At 41.7% G+C, this 17499-nt stretch overlaps 1 protein-coding gene and 1 long non-coding RNA gene across 3 annotated transcripts; both read left to right on the forward strand.

Annotated features, from left to right (window-relative positions):
* The first annotated feature begins 1294 nt into the window (after positions 1 to 1294).
* LOC136486287 (uncharacterized) lies at positions 1295 to 5393 on the forward strand. Its single transcript, XR_010766759.1, has 4 exons — positions 1295 to 1543; positions 2056 to 2151; positions 3783 to 3829; positions 5213 to 5393. It is a non-coding gene; the product is annotated as an uncharacterized lncRNA (long non-coding RNA).
* A 2627-nt stretch (positions 5394 to 8020) lies between these two features.
* LOC136485557 (nicotianamine aminotransferase 1-like) lies at positions 8021 to 12924 on the forward strand. 2 transcript variants are annotated; one of them, XM_066482409.1, is made up of 8 exons: positions 8021 to 8175; positions 8298 to 8653; positions 10959 to 11301; positions 11520 to 11732; positions 11818 to 11877; positions 11960 to 12115; positions 12206 to 12299; positions 12504 to 12924. In XM_066482409.1, exons 1-8 carry the CDS (start codon positions 8155 to 8157, stop codon positions 12626 to 12628), a joined length of 1368 nt encoding a protein of 455 aa, XP_066338506.1. In that variant the 5' UTR covers positions 8021 to 8154; the 3' UTR covers positions 12629 to 12924. The 2 variants fall into 2 exon arrangements, with proteins under 2 accessions (XP_066338506.1, XP_066338507.1); XM_066482410.1 differs by having other exon boundaries at positions 8301 to 8653.
* Positions 12925 to 17499: the final 4575 nt, after the last annotated feature.

Here is a 17499-nt window from a genome sequence, read left to right on the forward strand (position 1 = left end):
GTCGCACCACCGGGAGTTGCGTGACATGACTGAAATTTCAAAAAATCATAACTCTTCAATACGATATTGGATGAAGATAATTTTTATATGAAAATTATAGATCTCGACGAGATCCACAACTTTCTAGTTTTGAGTTTTTTCGTTTGAGGAAGTTAAGATGCTCAAAAAATAATATAAAATTTCAGCACTCTTGGTACATTATACCAGATCTTGCCAAATTAAACAAATAATATCTTTTTTGTACGGAGTCAAATGAAGATACTGTTTATACCAAAGTTGTAACTCTCAATGATATCTACAACTTTATAGTTTTGAATTTTTTTATTTGAGATTGTTAGAATGCTCGAGAAAACAATATAAAGCTCAACAGCACATTAATTGTGCACAAGGGCTTGTCGCCTCACAATATTTCTCTTGATATGTGTCAAACGAGGATATCTTTTATATCAAAGTTGTAGCTATCGACTAGGTCTACAATTTTGTAGTTTTCAGTTTTACATTTAAGGTTGTTAAGACGCTTGAGAAAATAATATAAAGTTTTAGCACATATTAATCGTGCATCAGGACTTTCGTCTCACAAAAATTATATTTTTCTTGAAAAGTGTCAAATGAAGATACTTTTAATATCAAAGTTATAGCTATTAATTAGGTCAACATCTTCTTACACTACTGGAAACTCGAATTGTTCTGTGGGTGACAAATTTTTTTGTGCGTTTTTTTGGGTACGCACAGAAAAATTACGATTTTTCTGTGGGTTTCAAAATATCCCGACAGAAAAATACAAAAACCCACAGAATAATTGTATGATTTTTCTGTGCGTGACAATACACACACGGAAAAAATCAGCACCCACAGAAAAATGAAACTTATTCTGTCGGTTCTTTAAAAACGCACAGAAAAAATATATACACGCACAGAAAAAATATAATTATTCTGTCGGTTATTTTAAAATGCACAGAAAAAAGGTACACACGCACGGAAAAAAACAAAGAAGTCCTAACCCTAACCCTAACCCGCCGCGGACTCGCCCGCTCGGCTCCTCACGCACGCACGCTCACCTCCCTCCCCTTCTTCTTTCCCGCCGCACCCTCCACAGCCCCCCCCACACTCCCCTCCCCTCCCCTCCTCCCGCACCCGCACCTGCCCCTCCCCTCCCTCCCCTTCTTCCTCGGCGCGGTACCTTCTTCCCGAGATCCGGATCGTACCTTCCCAAAATCGTTGTGCCGCGCACGCTCACCCCCCAATCCTCCAAATCGTACCTACCCTCCAAATCACGCTGCCGCCCTCCCATCCGCTGTTGACCCCAAATCTCATGCCACCCCGCCGCACTCACCTCCCTCCCCAACTTCCCTACCTCTCCGGCGACGCTCTTTCCCTCTCCGGCGGACATGGCGGCGGCGACGGCGGTGATGGTGAGCACGGCGGGCTCCCTGCTGTCGATGCGGCAAGAGCCGGCGCCGGAGCTCAAGCTCCACGCGCTCGCCAGCCCCAGCTCCCTCGTCCATGCCTTCTGGCACCAGATCTCCACCAGCGTCTCCTCCATGTAAGTCCCCTACTCCCTTGGCGCAGCCCCAGCCACGCGCTCGACTCCTGCCCCCCCCCCCCCCCCCCCTCAATTTGCCCGTTCTGCCGCTGCCCCGCGCGACAGCGGGTGCTGCAGCGCCCGCTTTGTTCTCGCGCGCATGCTTTGATTGCGTTGGTTACTGATAGCCTGATGCTACGTGGGTGGAAATATCCTGGAGATAGGAGACCTCTACAGATTCTATGCTTTTCAAGATATATTATATAATTTCTACTACATTAGTTCTGTTGCCATTCAGCACTGGTACCTCCAATGCAAAATAAGCAATATAATTTTTTGTTGTTGTTAACACCATGCCTATAAAATAGATATATGAATGATGAATAACCTTTGATGTACATGATTAGCTATACATTAGTCAACTCAAAAAGATGCAAGAGAATCATTTGACTTAAACATTAATAGATTTTTTTTTGTCTGTACATACCAGTCAGTCAGTCACCGGACCATCAATTTGTCTTCTTTGGTTTCAGAGGAAGAGACTCTGGCCTTTATTGAAAGGAATATCATGGATAAATTCGGTATGGACAGGTGATGATTCTGAAAATAGATTCCATAGTATCAAGGAGGTATTCTTGTGAATTTTGGACAGCTGAGCTCCCATCTCTGTAAACCACAGTGCGTTTATATTTTCTGAAGCTCTTATATTCTCCTACACATAGGTTAGGCAACATTGTATGAAGTAGCATTACTGAATTCTCACATGTGATTCAGCGAAATATTCTGCACTACTGCTGCCTTGATGTTGTTTCAGGTAATCGACCATATATGACTGTTTTAGTGTTTTACACAGCACTGCATATAGGCTTTAGTGTATTAGGAGTATGCTTCTTTCTAATTCCACCTTTTTTATATGGACTGTTTTAGTGTTTTACACAGCACTGCATATAGGCTTTAGTATATTAGGAGTATGCTTCTTTCTAATTCCACCTTTTTTACTGTGTGCAACACTGCAAATCAAGACCCGAGTTACAAAACTGATTTTTATTGTACAATTCTCTTAGTATGCACTATCATCATTCAAGTTATATCATGGTATGCAGAGATAGCACCTGCCTTGATGTTAGTCCTTTTTTTTAATGCCATTGTTGATAAAAAACAGACATACCCTGTTATGCTTAAGGAAGATGAAAGTGACATGTAAGATTACTCTGTGCACTTCATTTTTGCTCTTAGTTGATGTTCATGCTGTTTTGTCTTCTCTATTTTAAGTGCCTACTAGGTGTAATATTAAATTATTTTTGTAGTCAACAATCTATAGGCAACAGATAGAGCACACTATGTGATTGTAGTTAACAAAGATGGTATTGGTGAACCCAGCTAGACATACTAGGCATTCAGGGAATTTGCCAATATGAGATGACCCAAATGATTTAAGTGAATAGCTCTATCTTGAGTTGGTAGTTACTATCAGACACTATCTTGAGTTGGTAGCATCTGAATTGCCCATTGGTGTTGCAGCCAGATTACCCCAGGAGTCTTCTGCGCCAGATTACCTTAGCATGCACTTCCCATGAATTATCTTGATCTGCTGGCTTTGCAGCAGCTCCAACTCCACTACCCCAGCCTCCCCAGTCACCAGAATCATTCGCAGCACTAGCATTTTGTTCCCAACTTGAGTTCATTGTTGTGCCATTTTCCCATGAGCTGCCTTTTTGAATATTTTGCTCTCCAACTTAAGTATTATACAACACCTCAGAATATCTAATTAACCCAATCAAACTAGAATAGACACTGATCCTAAACAAGGCAAGATCTACCAATTCCCAAAAGTCCTTGGGTGGGGAATAAATGTCCCTGTGGTGTTGCTGCAGTCAAAACTGCTGACTTAACCATTAATATTAAAACATGCTTGGTTGACAAACCTGCACAACTTGATTGAAGGCACATGAGATGCCAATAAGTTCCCTCACTTGCTGAATGCCATATGGAATAGACCTCCGTGTGTCAATGAGGTCAAGTATAGGTAAGCAGGCATCAATTGTTGTCCTCCGAGCATCACCGTTGCTTACAGCATCATCTTTTTCAACAATGATTTCTAACGCCAGTCCTTGTTACCAGAATCAGTTGTCTCTTTCCATTGAGCAGTACCATTTCCTATGCTTGTGTTCTCTTGGCTTAAACCTTTTTTTAGTTCAAAATAAACTCAATTTGGTTGCACTGTTCACCCTGCCAAATGAATTTATCTTCTCACTTGTAGGTAATTTGGGCGTTTGTCATAATCTCTGATATATGAGGGAAGAGAAGGTAGTTTCTTTCATGGCCTTGCAATATCAGTTACTGCATTGATAATGAATAATCTTGTATTGCAATATTTGGTGAGACTGATGAATAGGACTCCTACTTATGCTTGCTATATTGTAACGATCATCTGCAAAATTCTTTAGTTATCATCCGAATGTTCTGCTGTTGCTGGGCATGCCCTAGCATAACTAATTTGTGCAATATTCTACTTCTTGGTTTACCTTGAACAGATGTATATATGCCCACACTTGTGCTCGGTCTGTAACCAATTACTTGGCTTTCCAAGTTCTTCATCCTTAAATAATTTTGTGATTAATAACTGTGCTTTTTTAACTCTCTCTTGTGGGAGTCCTTATGTTTTTTACTTAAATATGTAATGGTTATGAACACCTCTTTTTCTTTTGTTCCATCTTTCACTTTTTTTTTTGTCCTAATGGGGATCATTGGTGCTAACTACTCTGGATATTTTTTGTGTACTCTTTTTTTTATGGATCTTGTTTACTTGTATGGAAGGTATTTTATCGTCTGTGAGGAAAAGATCATTTTGATTTTTTTTTTGGTTCTTATGAGTTCACCTGAAAAATTAAAAGCTGAACAAGTTGTTGAACATTTGGTTCCTAGACTTTTACACTCCGACTTCTTCCAATGGAAAGGCAGTGCTGCTGCTGTGGTTCAAATAATCAAACCAGGTTCTTAAGTCCCTTTTTATTAATTCAAAGGGATTGTTGCTTAAGTGAATCACACGTACGTATTTTGTAGGAACAGAGATGTATGATTTTCCTATGTAGTTGGGCCAAGCTATGAAGCTTTTACACTAGCCTGTGCTCTCTTTTTTTTTGTAAATTTAATAAGCTTATGTCTCAGTGGAATGTTTTACCATCTTATTAGGTTCTTAACAAGGCTACTGTTTTCTCACATTGATGCATGTACCTTTTTAAGTGACTAAAACTCTAAGAGGCTTAGTTTCTTTCTATTAAATTTCCTGATATGAGACAGTGAGTTTCATGGATGTCAAAATTAGTCTGCTTCCTTTTCTTTGCTAGTAGTGTGCTGTATGCTAATGCTTGCATTTTGTTAGCACTGGCACCCCTTGTTTAGTAACTTCATTTTTCTTTTTATTGAATTATCTATTTTGATATATGGTTTTCATTTCATTGCTTCTTAATTTTTTTCTTTTCTTACTCTAGTAGCCGTGTTGTCTCATGCCATTTGGTCCTTTTGTGAAAAAAATGTAGTCATGTTATTTCTGATGATAATATGTTCAGGGATCTCATGTATATGTATTGTTTTGCCTATACTTATCTCTTACTGCCATTTCCTATGCTTGTGTTCTCTTGGCTTAAACCTTTTTTAGTTCAAAATAAACTCAATTTGGTTGCACTGCAGATAAATGCCGATGACGTGAAGAGGAACTTTTATCCTGGCAACAAGCTACCCCTGTGGCACGACGAGCTGGAGCCCCATAACTCTTTGCTTGATATTCTTGCTGATAGATCAGACTGATTCTATTTTTGACATAAGTGTTGACTCCATTCATGATGAACTACTGATTTGTGTATTATTTGAATAAAACCTTGTTGGTCATGCACAGAAATTACTGTATGGAAAATGTATATTTTAATATGCTGTTGCTACTGTTTTAAAATAATTTTTTTTGTGTGTTTAACTCTTTTTTTCTGTGAGGTTGGCTACACAGAAATATTTTTTTTAATCTGGGTGAAATGAATTTTTCTATGAGTTCACCTAGACCGACAGAAAAAAAAACATGTGTTTTTCTGTGCGTTTATTTCTTTTTTCCTGTGTGGATTAACACACAGAAAAATTAGTTTTAATCTGGACGAACACAATTTTTCTGTGCGTGTGAGACCCATAGAAAAATTATTTCTGGCGGTGAACCCACAGAAAAATTCGATTTTTCTGTCATTATATTTCTGTGGGTACACCGTCAGAAAAATATTTTTCTGATGGTATTCGCATTTTTCTGTGTGTTTTCGCACACACAGAAAAAAGCGAGATTCCAGTAGTGTTAGTTTTGAAATTTTTCATTTAACGTCGTTAAGATATTCAAGGAAATAATATAAAATTTAAGAAACATATTAATTGTGTACCAAAGCTTACCTTTTTTTAAAAAAAAAACATATACTTCATATCGGATGTCACATTAAAATAATTTTTGAATGGAAGATATAGATCTTATCAAGAGTTAAACCTTTCATATAAAAACTGTATTTATTCAACATTAAATGAAAATAAATTATTTTTTCCAAAAAAAAGTATGGTACAAGATTAGTGACGAGATTCAATGGTTTCCGAATGAAGAAGACCCCCGACCAATCCCTTCAGGATCGCCCGGGGACTCAGGGGCTATGCCCATCGGTCACGCTCACGCGCACCCTCCGGCAAAGAGATTCGGCCGAGCCTGCCTCGACCGCAGCCTTCACCTGGGGCTCGGGGGCTTCCACGAGCCTTGGGCTCCCGATCTACGGCACGACAAAGCCTAGTCCTTGGCTGCTGCCCGGCTCATGACGCCAGCCAAGGCCCAGGCACAAGAAGACAAGTCCCGAGCTACCGATGCTCGGGGGCTCCTCGGCATCGCTCCCCAGGCGTGGCCCTGCCAACTGCTCCTCTAACAGGGTCCTGTCCGGGGCGTGACACAAGATGACAAAGCTTCCCAAGCCCTCCGGGGGCTCGCGGGCTTCCAGGCCTACGCGTCAGCCCCTAGAGCCGATATCCTCCGCCACCAAGAAGACTGCAGAAGGTTTCACCCTGGGGAGGCCGATCCAAGCTCTCACCGCCTGACACGCAGAGTGTCAGAACAGAGCAGCCGGACGACGTCCAAGGCTTCTTCGGCTCTAAGACACCGCCACGGTCCACGGGACACCGCTGCAAGATCCTCCTAGACTCCGGTGCACGTAGATCGTAGACTAAACCCCCAAACCGCCATGTAGCCGACCTATCTCGTTATATAAGGGATAAGGTCAGACCTAGAGGAGAGAGGATCCAATTTCGATCACTAGACACTCCATTCCATCTGCCTCCGCTCTGCACAGAGGATAAGGCAACCCGGAGAGGGGCACCGAGATCCTCTCCTCCAGGGCATCCGTCGTCTTCCTTCTCTCCGACGAGGGAGAAGACTCCACTGGCGGCGAAGCAACCTTAGGATTAGCACCGAGCTAATCCCCTACCAAATCTTTTTCCTTTACATTCTGTTGTAACCCTCCGATTTTGGGTGCTCTTGAGTATAAGGATCATCAGCTACTGGACGTAGGGACCGAATTGACCCGAACTAGGATAAACCGGTGTGTCTCCTCTGCGTGATTCTTGTGTTTCTGAGTCCACCGAGCCACCGTAGACCCGTACTCTGACACCAACTCGAACAACAATGTTTGTCGCGGGTTCGACCCCGCGACAATTAGTATGCCTCTTAATTTTTGTGTTATTTTCTTGAGTATCTTAACGACCTTAAATGAAAAACTTCAAAACCAAAAACTTGTAGATCTTGTCGATAGCTACAACTTTTGGTATAAAAGGTATCCATATTGTTGTGAGGCGACAAGCCCTTGTGCACGCATATTGTTGAAGCTTTATATTATTTTCTTGAGCATAATATCAAATATAAAAAGGTATCTTCATTTGACTCCATACAAAAAATATAATTTTATTAATGCGGCAAGCGCTATTACGCGATTATTATGGTGCTGAAATTTTATATTATTTTTTTGAGCATCTTAACGTTCTCAAACAAAAAAAACGCAAAACTAGAAAGTTATTGATCTCGTTGAGATCTACAATTTTTATATAAAAATCGTCTTCATGAAGAGTTATGATTTTTCGAAAGTTCGGTTTTATCACGCCACTGTCGGTGGCGCAACAAAATAATACTGTCACGCCAACGGGAGTAGCGCGACAAGCTTTTCCACATCGGAAACGCGGTCCAACATGGTAAATCTTGTCACGCCACATGCGTTGGCACGACAGCGTTATTTGGTCGTGCCAGCAGGAATTGCGCAATCAAAAGGGTCATATCTGCAAATTTTTTGAGCGGTTATTATTAAAATATTGAATAAAAAATGATTAAAAATAAAAATTTGCCCACTGAATACCCGGCCTGCATGACGACGTTGCTACCTAGCCAACGGGAATGCCGAGTTTCCGGGTCACCGGTGCCTCTGGGCCACAACCGTGCCCACAAATACACCCCCACACGGACGAGTTCGCACAGCCTCCCGTAGTCTGTGACTTGGACACTTGTGCACTTGTGCGTACGTGCCGCAAGTCCCAACACATCTCATCGTCGTCTCTCTCGATCGGCCTTCTCTCCATCTCCCATGGCTCCTACTGCTCATCAGGTACGGCGTGCCAAAAGCATGAATGCATCTGCGATGGAACATTCAATCATGGCCTTCCTTTCGGCACCCCATCATGCATGCATGGCTGAGCCGCCGCCGCGCGTTATTATCTTGTTCACCAGCAGGGGGCGGCGCGGGAGGAGCTAGAGGAGAAGAGCCGCCGGAAGGCCATCGCCAACGCTGTCGCCAACGGCGGAGGCAAGGCGGTTGCGGTGCGGTGCCACCCGGCGCTGGCGGATCATCCGGGGCGCAAGGCGTCCATCAGGGGCGTGGTGGGCGAGCTGCTGGCGATGGCGGGGAGCGCCGGCGGCAAGGGCGGCGGCGGCAAGAGCCTTATCTCGCTCGGCGTCGGCGACGCGTCCTCCCACGCCTGCTTCCGCCGCGGCGGGGAGTTCGCCGCCGAGGCCGTCGCCGACGCCGCCAGGTCCGGCGCCTTCGACTGCTACGCGCCGTCCCACGGATTCCCCGACGCCCGCCGGTGAGTCGTCAGTCTCCCGTTTGATCGGTTTGTGTGGCTGGTCCACGTTCCAGTCTAAGCTACACTACGAGCTATTAATTTTTTGTGTGTGTGTGTGTCTATATATATATATATATATATATATATATATATATATATATATATATATATATATATATATATATATATATAACTACTATCTTGTAGCGGGCTACAAAATAACTTATTCTGTAGCCACTTTGAATTACGATAATTACTATGTTAATTTACGAGATTATAGTAACTCCTTGCTAAGTGATTTACTATAACGTTATGATAAATATTCCCATATGTTATAGTAACCCAACTATCGTAAATATGTATTGACATTATCGTAAATTAGTATATAAAATTATCGTAAATGGAGGTGGCTACAAAATAACTTATTTTGTAGCTGGCTACTGAATATATATATATATATATATATATATATAGAACTACTAACCTGACTACAAAATAACTTATTTTATAGCCACTTTGAGTTACAATAATTATTATGTTAATTTACGAATTTATAGTAACTCCTTACTAAGTGGTTTACTGTAATGTTATGATAAATATCCCCATGTGTTATAGCAACCCAACTATCGTAAATATATATTGACATTATCGTAAATTAGTATATAAAATTATCGTAAATGGAGGTAGCTACAAAATAACTTATTTTATAGCTGACCATCGGTTGAACCGAAACTTTCATCGAGAAATACACTCACATCATATATTTTCTATCCTATAAGGCCTGGTTTAGTTCCTCGAGAAGTTTGCATCCTATCCCATCGAATATTTGGATACATGCGCGAAGTATTAAATATAGACTAAAAAATAACTAATTGCACGGTTTGCGACTACTTTACGAGATGAATCTTTTAAGCCTAATTAGGCTATGATTTGACAATGTGGCGCTAAGTAATACATGTGCTAATGACGGATTAATTAGGCTTAATAAATTCGTCTCGCGGTTTACTGATGAATTTTGTAATTTATTTTTTATTAGTATCTGAACACCTCATGCGACAATTCTATGTGACACCTGATGTGACATCCCAAAACATTATACCCTAGAACTAAACCAGGCCTAAATTTTTAATTAACATGCTTAATCTAAAGAAGCCCGTGTTAAAAAAAACGAAACACAAGGACACTGCAGGGCAGGATGGCACTAACATATGGCTGCAGTACGCCAGTCACGCACATTGCGCGCTACATACACCACACCGTGAAACCTGGCCCATGCATTGCACGCCAATTCCCATTTTCATCAAAGCAAAGTACTACAGTTAGATATATATATTCAATTCAACGGAAGCAGTCCTGTCCACGTGGCACCAGGACCTCGAACCACGTGGTTTGTCAGCATCTTTAACTTTCCCCTCACAATCTGACCCAGATTCGATCTCCACGGACAAAGAAGTTACATGGAGTAAAAAAACACTGTCCACCGAAAATGAACTCCGCATCTGATGTCTCTGTCTCAATTGCAAATTTACACACTGCATTTTTATTTCCATGTTCGAGTTCGGTTTTTTTTTTTTTTTTTTACAAACTGCAAGGTAGTTGTACAGTGGCAGTTGCCGACCACGTTTTGTTAAATAGGCAACACGTGGCTGCGAAATGACCTCTCAAAAAAAAAAGTTGGAAAACAGAGCAAAGTTCGAAGCAGTAGGCATCGCTTTTCTTTTCTCAACACTATTCCAGTTTCTGTAGACTGAAGTCCGCACCTTTCACTTCAGCTTTGTCGGAGAAAAAAAGCTTTTTTTCTAAAAAGGAGTCAAGAAAACATGTTTCACAGGAGAAGTAATAGCAAAATCTGTTTTACACGCTCTGCCAAACACGTCTTAAATTGCACTACTCGTGACAATGCAAAAAAAAAAAAAAAAAATGAATGCGCAAATTCCAATTTTTTTCAAGCCGAAATAATTCTACGTGCACATTGATATAGGCCCCGTTTAGTTGAAGCCAAAAACCAAAATTTTTTTATAGTACCCGTTATATCAAATCTTGCGGCACATGCATGGAGTACTAAATGTAGATGAAAAAAAACTAATTGCATAGTTAGCCGAGAAATCGTGAGACGAATCTTTTAAGCCTAATTAGTCCATAATTGGACAATTTTTGCCAAATAAAAACGAAAATGCTACAGTAGTCAAAAGCCAAAAATTTTTTGAAGTAAACGGGGCCATAGTCTCAAGATAATTACCGAGCATGGTGCCATCTCTGACTAATGCCACGTTCTTCCGTGCACGTGCGCTCTGCTCCGTGTGCTGCTGAACTAACCAACCAACAGCGCGGTCGCCGAGTACCTGTCCGCGGGCGCGCGCCACCGCACGCACGACGCCGACGTGTTCATGACGGTGGGCGGCACGGGCGCCATCGCCGCCATCACCACGGTGCTCGGCGGCGCTCTAGGGGCCAACATCCTGCTGCCGCGCCCGGGTTTCTCGCCGTACGAGGCGGCCTGCGAGATCGCGGGCGCCGAGCCCCGGTTCTACGACCTGCTGCCGCGGCGTGGCTGGGAGGCCGACCTGGCCGGCGTCCGAGCGCTGGCTGACTCCGCCACGGCTGCCGTCGTTGTCATCAACCCCAATAATCCGTGCGGCGTCGTCTACTCAGCTCAGCACCTTCTACAGGTGAGGTGATTGTTCAACCGCAAAGTTCATGTCATTCAGTGGTAGTTCATGAATTATCCGTATATATTTCTAAGAATCTATCAAAACAAGCTTCTACTTCTACAAATACTAGGAACAAGTAGACCTCATGCTGGTATATACAATCTTGATGTCCATGTAGCAAAATTGCACAGTTGATATCTCGCTGATTACAAACTTCATATCACTGAATGCTGCAGATTGCTGAAACTGCAAGAGATTTGGGGATTCCAATCATAGCAGATGAGGTATATGCACACATGGTTTTTGGTGGCAGCAAGTTTGTGCCGATGGCCTCCTTAGCGCACATTGCGCCGGTTATCACCATCGGAGCTCTGTCAAAGAGATTCATGCTACCAGGATGGCGTCTTGGTTGGTTGGCCTTCTGTGATCCTAACGGCGCACTCAAGCATGTAAGGCACTTGGCTCTTGCCATGTCTTCACATTTCTCTGTATATATATGTTCAAATGTCGATTCATAATTTTGATCTTCAAAAGGTTAGAACTGCGACCGAGAGGCTGCTGAATGTGACTTCTGGACCTGCCTCCATAGTTCAGGTCAGGAAGCAATTGCTGAAAATAGCTCTGCATATAAATAAGTGAATACATACTGATGCAGATAAAATTTTTGGACACATAGGCGGCAGTTCCGAAGATTATTTCAGTTGAACATCAGGAGTTCCACAGGAATGTTGTTGACCTCCTTGAGTCTGCAGCTGACGCTCTGTACAGAAGAGTGAACCAAATTGAAGCTCTGAAGTGCTATTCAAAGCCTGAGGGTTCAATGTTTATCATGGTTAGTCAGAGATACACAAGATTTATTTATTATTCAAAACTTTGTTACTTACCAATAATACAAAGTATTGATTTTCACGAAATCCTACAGGTTGAGATCAACACTTCAATTCTATGCGGTGTTGCCGATGACATGGACTTTGCACGTGAATTGATCAAAGAAGAATGTGTCCTGGTTCTACCTGGTATAGTTCACTTGATTTGTTGCAATATTATTTATCCAAACTTAAATAGGTGCATTGGTTTCTCTGGCTGCTGAAAATTAAATGTTTGTTATAGGTTAACTTGTTATTCTAGTACAAGAGTCTTCATACTGGCATGCTTAATCTACTTTAAATTGATCTGTAGTGACAATTTCAATAACCTTTTTGTTTCTTATTATTTTACAGGTTCGATCATTGGGTTGAAGAACTGGGTTAGAATATTTTTCGGAGCACCTGTCAATTTAATACTAGAAGCCTGCGACAGGATTGAGTTGTTCTGCCGGAGGAGGATGCTTAAGCAAAACAACTGAAAAATTGACGATGTTCTGAAACCAGCAATTAGGGATTTTGTTAGCCCAGTAATAACATATATATAGCTTTTTTTTCCAAGATATCTGATGCACAACATGAGGTTTGTATATAGAATCTGAGAACAGATGCTTATCTATAGTTGAATATAGGTTATACATAATTCGGAAGTAACGGTGTACACACTTGTCACTTCTTTACTTGCACCACTTACTTGACAGATGCATTAAGGTTAGTCTTTTCAGTGATCAAACAACAAGGAAAAGAGCAAGAGCAAGCTAACTTCAAATTCATATACTGACAGTTCTTATTTGTTCAATCCATCTCAATTTCAGACTTCACCGGAATAGCAGGAGTTACAAATGTCAAATGCCATGTTTACAATTGTTCATACTAACAGGACGGTATAAAAATATATTGCTAGTTATGACATTTGGGCAAGGGAAAATCCAATCAGTTGTGACTTAACATTAACCGTCAATTTCCTACAGCAGCCTGACAAGGCCAAAAAGCCATAGAATCTGTGGAAAACTGAGTTCTTTGAATTGTGCTAAAACTGACAACTAAAATTCCCAACTAATCTAAACTCTATGCAAAAGAAGAAGCAGCAACAACAACAACAACAAAGCCTTTAAATCCTAAATAAGTTGAGGTAGGCTAGAGTTGAAACCCATCAGAAGCAATCAAGGTTCAGGCACGTGAATAACTGTTTTTCAAGCACTCCTATCTAAGGCTAAGGGTGTGTTTAGTTGAGCTGTGGCTGTGGGAAAAAGCTGTTGTGGGCTGTGAGCTGTGGGAAAGCTGCTGTGGGCTGTGAGCTGTAGAAAAGCTGAAAGTTGTTTGGCTAAACAAGTATAAAATATACCTTCTATCTTTATCTCTCTTCAAACAACTATGGAAGAGCTTTTTATTCCACCAATTTCGAAAAGCAGAAAGCCAAAAGCCAAAAGCAGAGTCAAACCAGCTTTCAAAAATGTACTACGGAAAAGTTGCTGCGTCTGAAAAAACAGCCTCCAAAAGCAGCCCCTTTGGTTAGGCTTTTGGCTTTTGGAGCCCAAAGCCAAAGCCAAAAGCCCAACCAAATGGACCCTAAATCTTTGGGGTATATTCCATCCTTTCAAGTCTCCTTTTATTGCTTCTACCTAAGTCAACTTCGTTCTTCCTCTGCCTCTCTTCACGTTACTATCCTGACTTAGGATTCCACTACGCACCGGTGCCTCTGGAGGTCTCCGTTAGACATGTCCAAACCATCTCAACCGGTGTTGGACAAGCTTTTCTTCAATTTGTGCTACCCCTAATCTATCACGTGTATCATCGTTCTGAACTCTATCTCTTCTTGTATGACCGCAAATCCAACGCAACATATGTATTTCTGCGATACTTATCTGTTGAACATGTCATCTTTTCGTAGGCCAACATTCTACACCATACAACATAGCAGGTCTAATCGCCATCCTATAAAACTTGCCTTTTAGCTTCTGTGGTATCCTTTTTGTCACATAGGACACCAGATGTTTGGCTCCACTTCATCCACCCTGTTTTGATTCTATGGCTAACATCTTCATCAATATCCCCGTCTCTCTGTAGCATTGATCCTAAATATCGAAAGGTATCCTTTCTAGGCACTACTTGCCCTTCCAAACTAATATGTTTCTCCTCCCTAGTAGTAGTGCCGAAGTCACATCTCATATACTCAGTTTTAGTTCTACTGAGTCTAAAACCTTTGGACTCCAAAGTCTCCCACCATAACTCCAGTTTCTGATTCACTCATGTCCGGCTTTCATCAACTAGCACTACATCATCCACGAAAAGCATACACCAAGGGATGTCGCCTTGTATGTCCCTTGTGACCTCATCCATCACTAAGGCAAACAGATAAGGGCTCAAAGCTGACCCTTGATGTAGTCCTATCCTAATCAGGAAGTCATCCGTGTCTCCATCACTTGTTCGAACACTAGTCACAACATTGTTGTACATGTCCTTAGTGAGCCCGACGTACTTCGTTGGGACTTTATGTTTGTCCAAAGCCCACCCATATAACATTCCTTGGTATTTTATCATAAGTCTTCTCTAAGTCAATAAAAACCATATGTAGGTCCTTTTTCTTCTTCCTATACCGCTCCATAACTTGTCTTATTAAGAAAATGGCTTCCATGGTTGACCTTCCGGACATAAAACCAAATTTGTTCATAAAGACCCGCGTTATTGCTCTCAAGCGATGCTCGATAACTCTCTCCCATAACTTCATAGTATGGCTCATCAACTTAATTCTCCGGTAATTAGTACAACTTTGAATATCCCTTTTATTCTTGTAGTTCAGTACCAATATACTTTTCCTCCACTCGTCAGACATCTTGTTCGATCGAAAAATATGGTTGAACAACTTGGTTAGCCAAACTATAGCTATGTCCCCGAGGCATCTCCACACCTCGATTGGGATACCATCCGGTCCCATCGCCTTACCTCCTTTCATCCTTTTCAACGCCTCTCTGACATCAGATTCTTGGATTTTCTGCACAAAGCGCCTATTGGTGTCATCAAAAGAATCATCCAACTGAAAGGTTGTGTCTGTATTCTCACCATTGAATAATTTATCAAAATACTCTTGCAATAGATGTCGGATCTCATCCTCCTTCACCAAGAGATGCTCTCTTTTATCCTTAATGCACTTAGCTTGGTTGAAGTCCCTTGTCTTTCTCTCACGAACCCTAGCCATCTTATAAATGTCCTTCTCTCATTCATTCATACTCAAATATTGGTAAATATCCTCGTACGCTCTACCCTTTGCCACACTTATAGCTCGCTTTGCCGTCTTCTTTGTCACCTTGTACTTCTCTATGTTGTCCACACTCCTGTCATGGTACAAGCGTCTATAGCATTCTTTCTTCTCCTTAATAGCCCTTTGGACTTTCTCGTTCCACCACCAAGTATCTTTAGCCTCGCCTCCACTTCCTTTGGTTATTCCACACACCTCTGAGGCCACCTTCCAAATGTTGGTTGTCATCTTCTCCCACATGTTGTTTATGTCCTCTTCTTCCTTCCAAGAGCCCTCTTTGATAACCATTTCCCTAAATATCTCTGGCGTCTCCCCTTTCAGTTTCCACCACTTTGTTCTTTCAATCTTAGCTTGTTTATCCCTACGGGCATGCACCTGAAAATGAAAGTCTAACACCAAAAGCTTATGTTGAGAAACAACACACTCCCCTGGTATCACCTTGCAACCTAAGCATGCTCGTTTGTCCTTTCTTCTTGCGAGGACAAAGTCAATCTGGCTAGAGTGTTGTCCGGTACTGAAGGTCACTAGATGAGATTCTCTCTTTCCAAAGAAAAGTGTTGGCTATCATCAAGTCAAAAGCTACCGCGAAGTCCATAACTTCCTCCCCCTCCTGATTCCTACTACCATACCCAAAACCTCCATGAACTGCCTCGAAACCTACACTTGTAGTACCTACGTGCCCATTAAAATCTCCTCCTATAAAAAGCTTCTCACTACTAGGTACAACTCTAATCAGGCCATCTAAGTCTTCCTAGAACTGTCTTTTAGCATTCTCGTCGAGGCCTACTTGGGGGCATACGCACTAATTACGTTCAAGACTATATCACCAACGACAAGATTGACTAAGATAATCCTATCTTCTTGCCTTCTCACTCCCACCACATCATTCTTGAGACTCTTATCAATCAAAACTCATACTCCATTTCTATTCGCAACTGTCCCTGTGTACCAAAGCTTGAAACATGTATTGTCCACCTTCTTCGTCTTCTGACCCTTCCATTTAGTCTCTTGAACGCATAATATATTTACACGCCTCCTAGTCGCGGTATCAACTAATTCTCTTAACTTACCTATAAGCAACCCTACATTCCAACTAACTAAATGGATCCTAGTTGGTTCAACTAGCTTCCTTACTCTATGCAAAAAGAAGCGAGAAAATAAAAATGGTTGTGCTTTAAGGAAATACAAAACTTCCCAATGATATTACTGTGTTTTCCTATTCATGTGGCTCTTGTTGGTTTTTATCGTAGCCTCCACACCTTGCTTTGTTATTGTTGAATGGTTAGAAAAGGCTGTACCTGACTAAAAAGCCACAAGGCTCTGTCTCGATGAAAAAAAATGTTCTGTCTGTTTAATGTGCGATGGAACAGCAACCACTTTAAGAGCAAGTATAATAAGGGGCTGACATGGAGGAGAAATGGAAGGAGAGAAGTGGGCGGTAAGCTTATAGCCAGCTTATGCACAGGAACCAAGAAAGTTATGTGAGACAGACAAGTGAGCTATAAACTGGCTAACTATTAGACGAGTGGGCTAATAGATTGGAAGTTTTCATACAGCCAGCAGTCCGCTGTATTATTAGCCTTGTTCTAACCAATCCAACAAGGACCTGTGCAGAAGCCAGCTGACATAGGCCCCGTTCGCTTGGAGGAATCTGGATGAATCTGGAGAAATTTGTGAGAGGAAAATACTATTTCGGATAAAAAAAATGGATCAAGCCAGGTTTAAGGGCACACGAACGGGGCCATAACTCTAAGCTAGTAAGCTTACATTAAATGTTTTAGAATCTTCTAACTACATATCTTTATAATTTGTTTAAAAACTACCCACATTATGAATATCTGATGTTAAATCCCTGAATCCTTTCATAAGTCAATCCTAAATGAGATTTGTCTACCAACCCACAGCCTGTTCGTTTGGCTGTGGCTTATCGTAAACGATCGTAAATTTTCAGTCGGAACAGTATTTTTCTCTCACACAAACCAGCCAGCAGTACTTACTTCTTCACGAACCAGCCAACCGAACAGGTCGCCAACTGTCTGCAACTATGCCATTACCTTACTAAGGCTAAAAACCAAGTGCCAAGTTTGACCAACAAGC

This window comes from Miscanthus floridulus, chromosome 10 (assembly GCF_019320115.1).
Source record: "Miscanthus floridulus cultivar M001 chromosome 10, ASM1932011v1, whole genome shotgun sequence".
In the NCBI taxonomy this organism is placed as follows: Eukaryota; Viridiplantae; Streptophyta; class Magnoliopsida; order Poales; family Poaceae; genus Miscanthus; species Miscanthus floridulus.

What these genes read in the sequence shown, in the direction of transcription:
- LOC136485557 (XM_066482409.1), top strand. Translation starts at nt 8,155, where the DNA reads ATGGCTCCTACTGCTCATCAG. An exon ending in GGATTCCCCGACGCCCGCCG is followed by an intron (nt 8,654 to 10,958) that starts GTGAGTCGTCAG and finishes ACCAACCAACAG; the next exon opens with CGCGGTCGCCGAGTACCTGT. An exon ending in GACCTGCCTCCATAGTTCAG is followed by an intron (nt 11,878 to 11,959) that starts GTCAGGAAGCAA and finishes TTGGACACATAG; the next exon opens with GCGGCAGTTCCGAAGATTAT.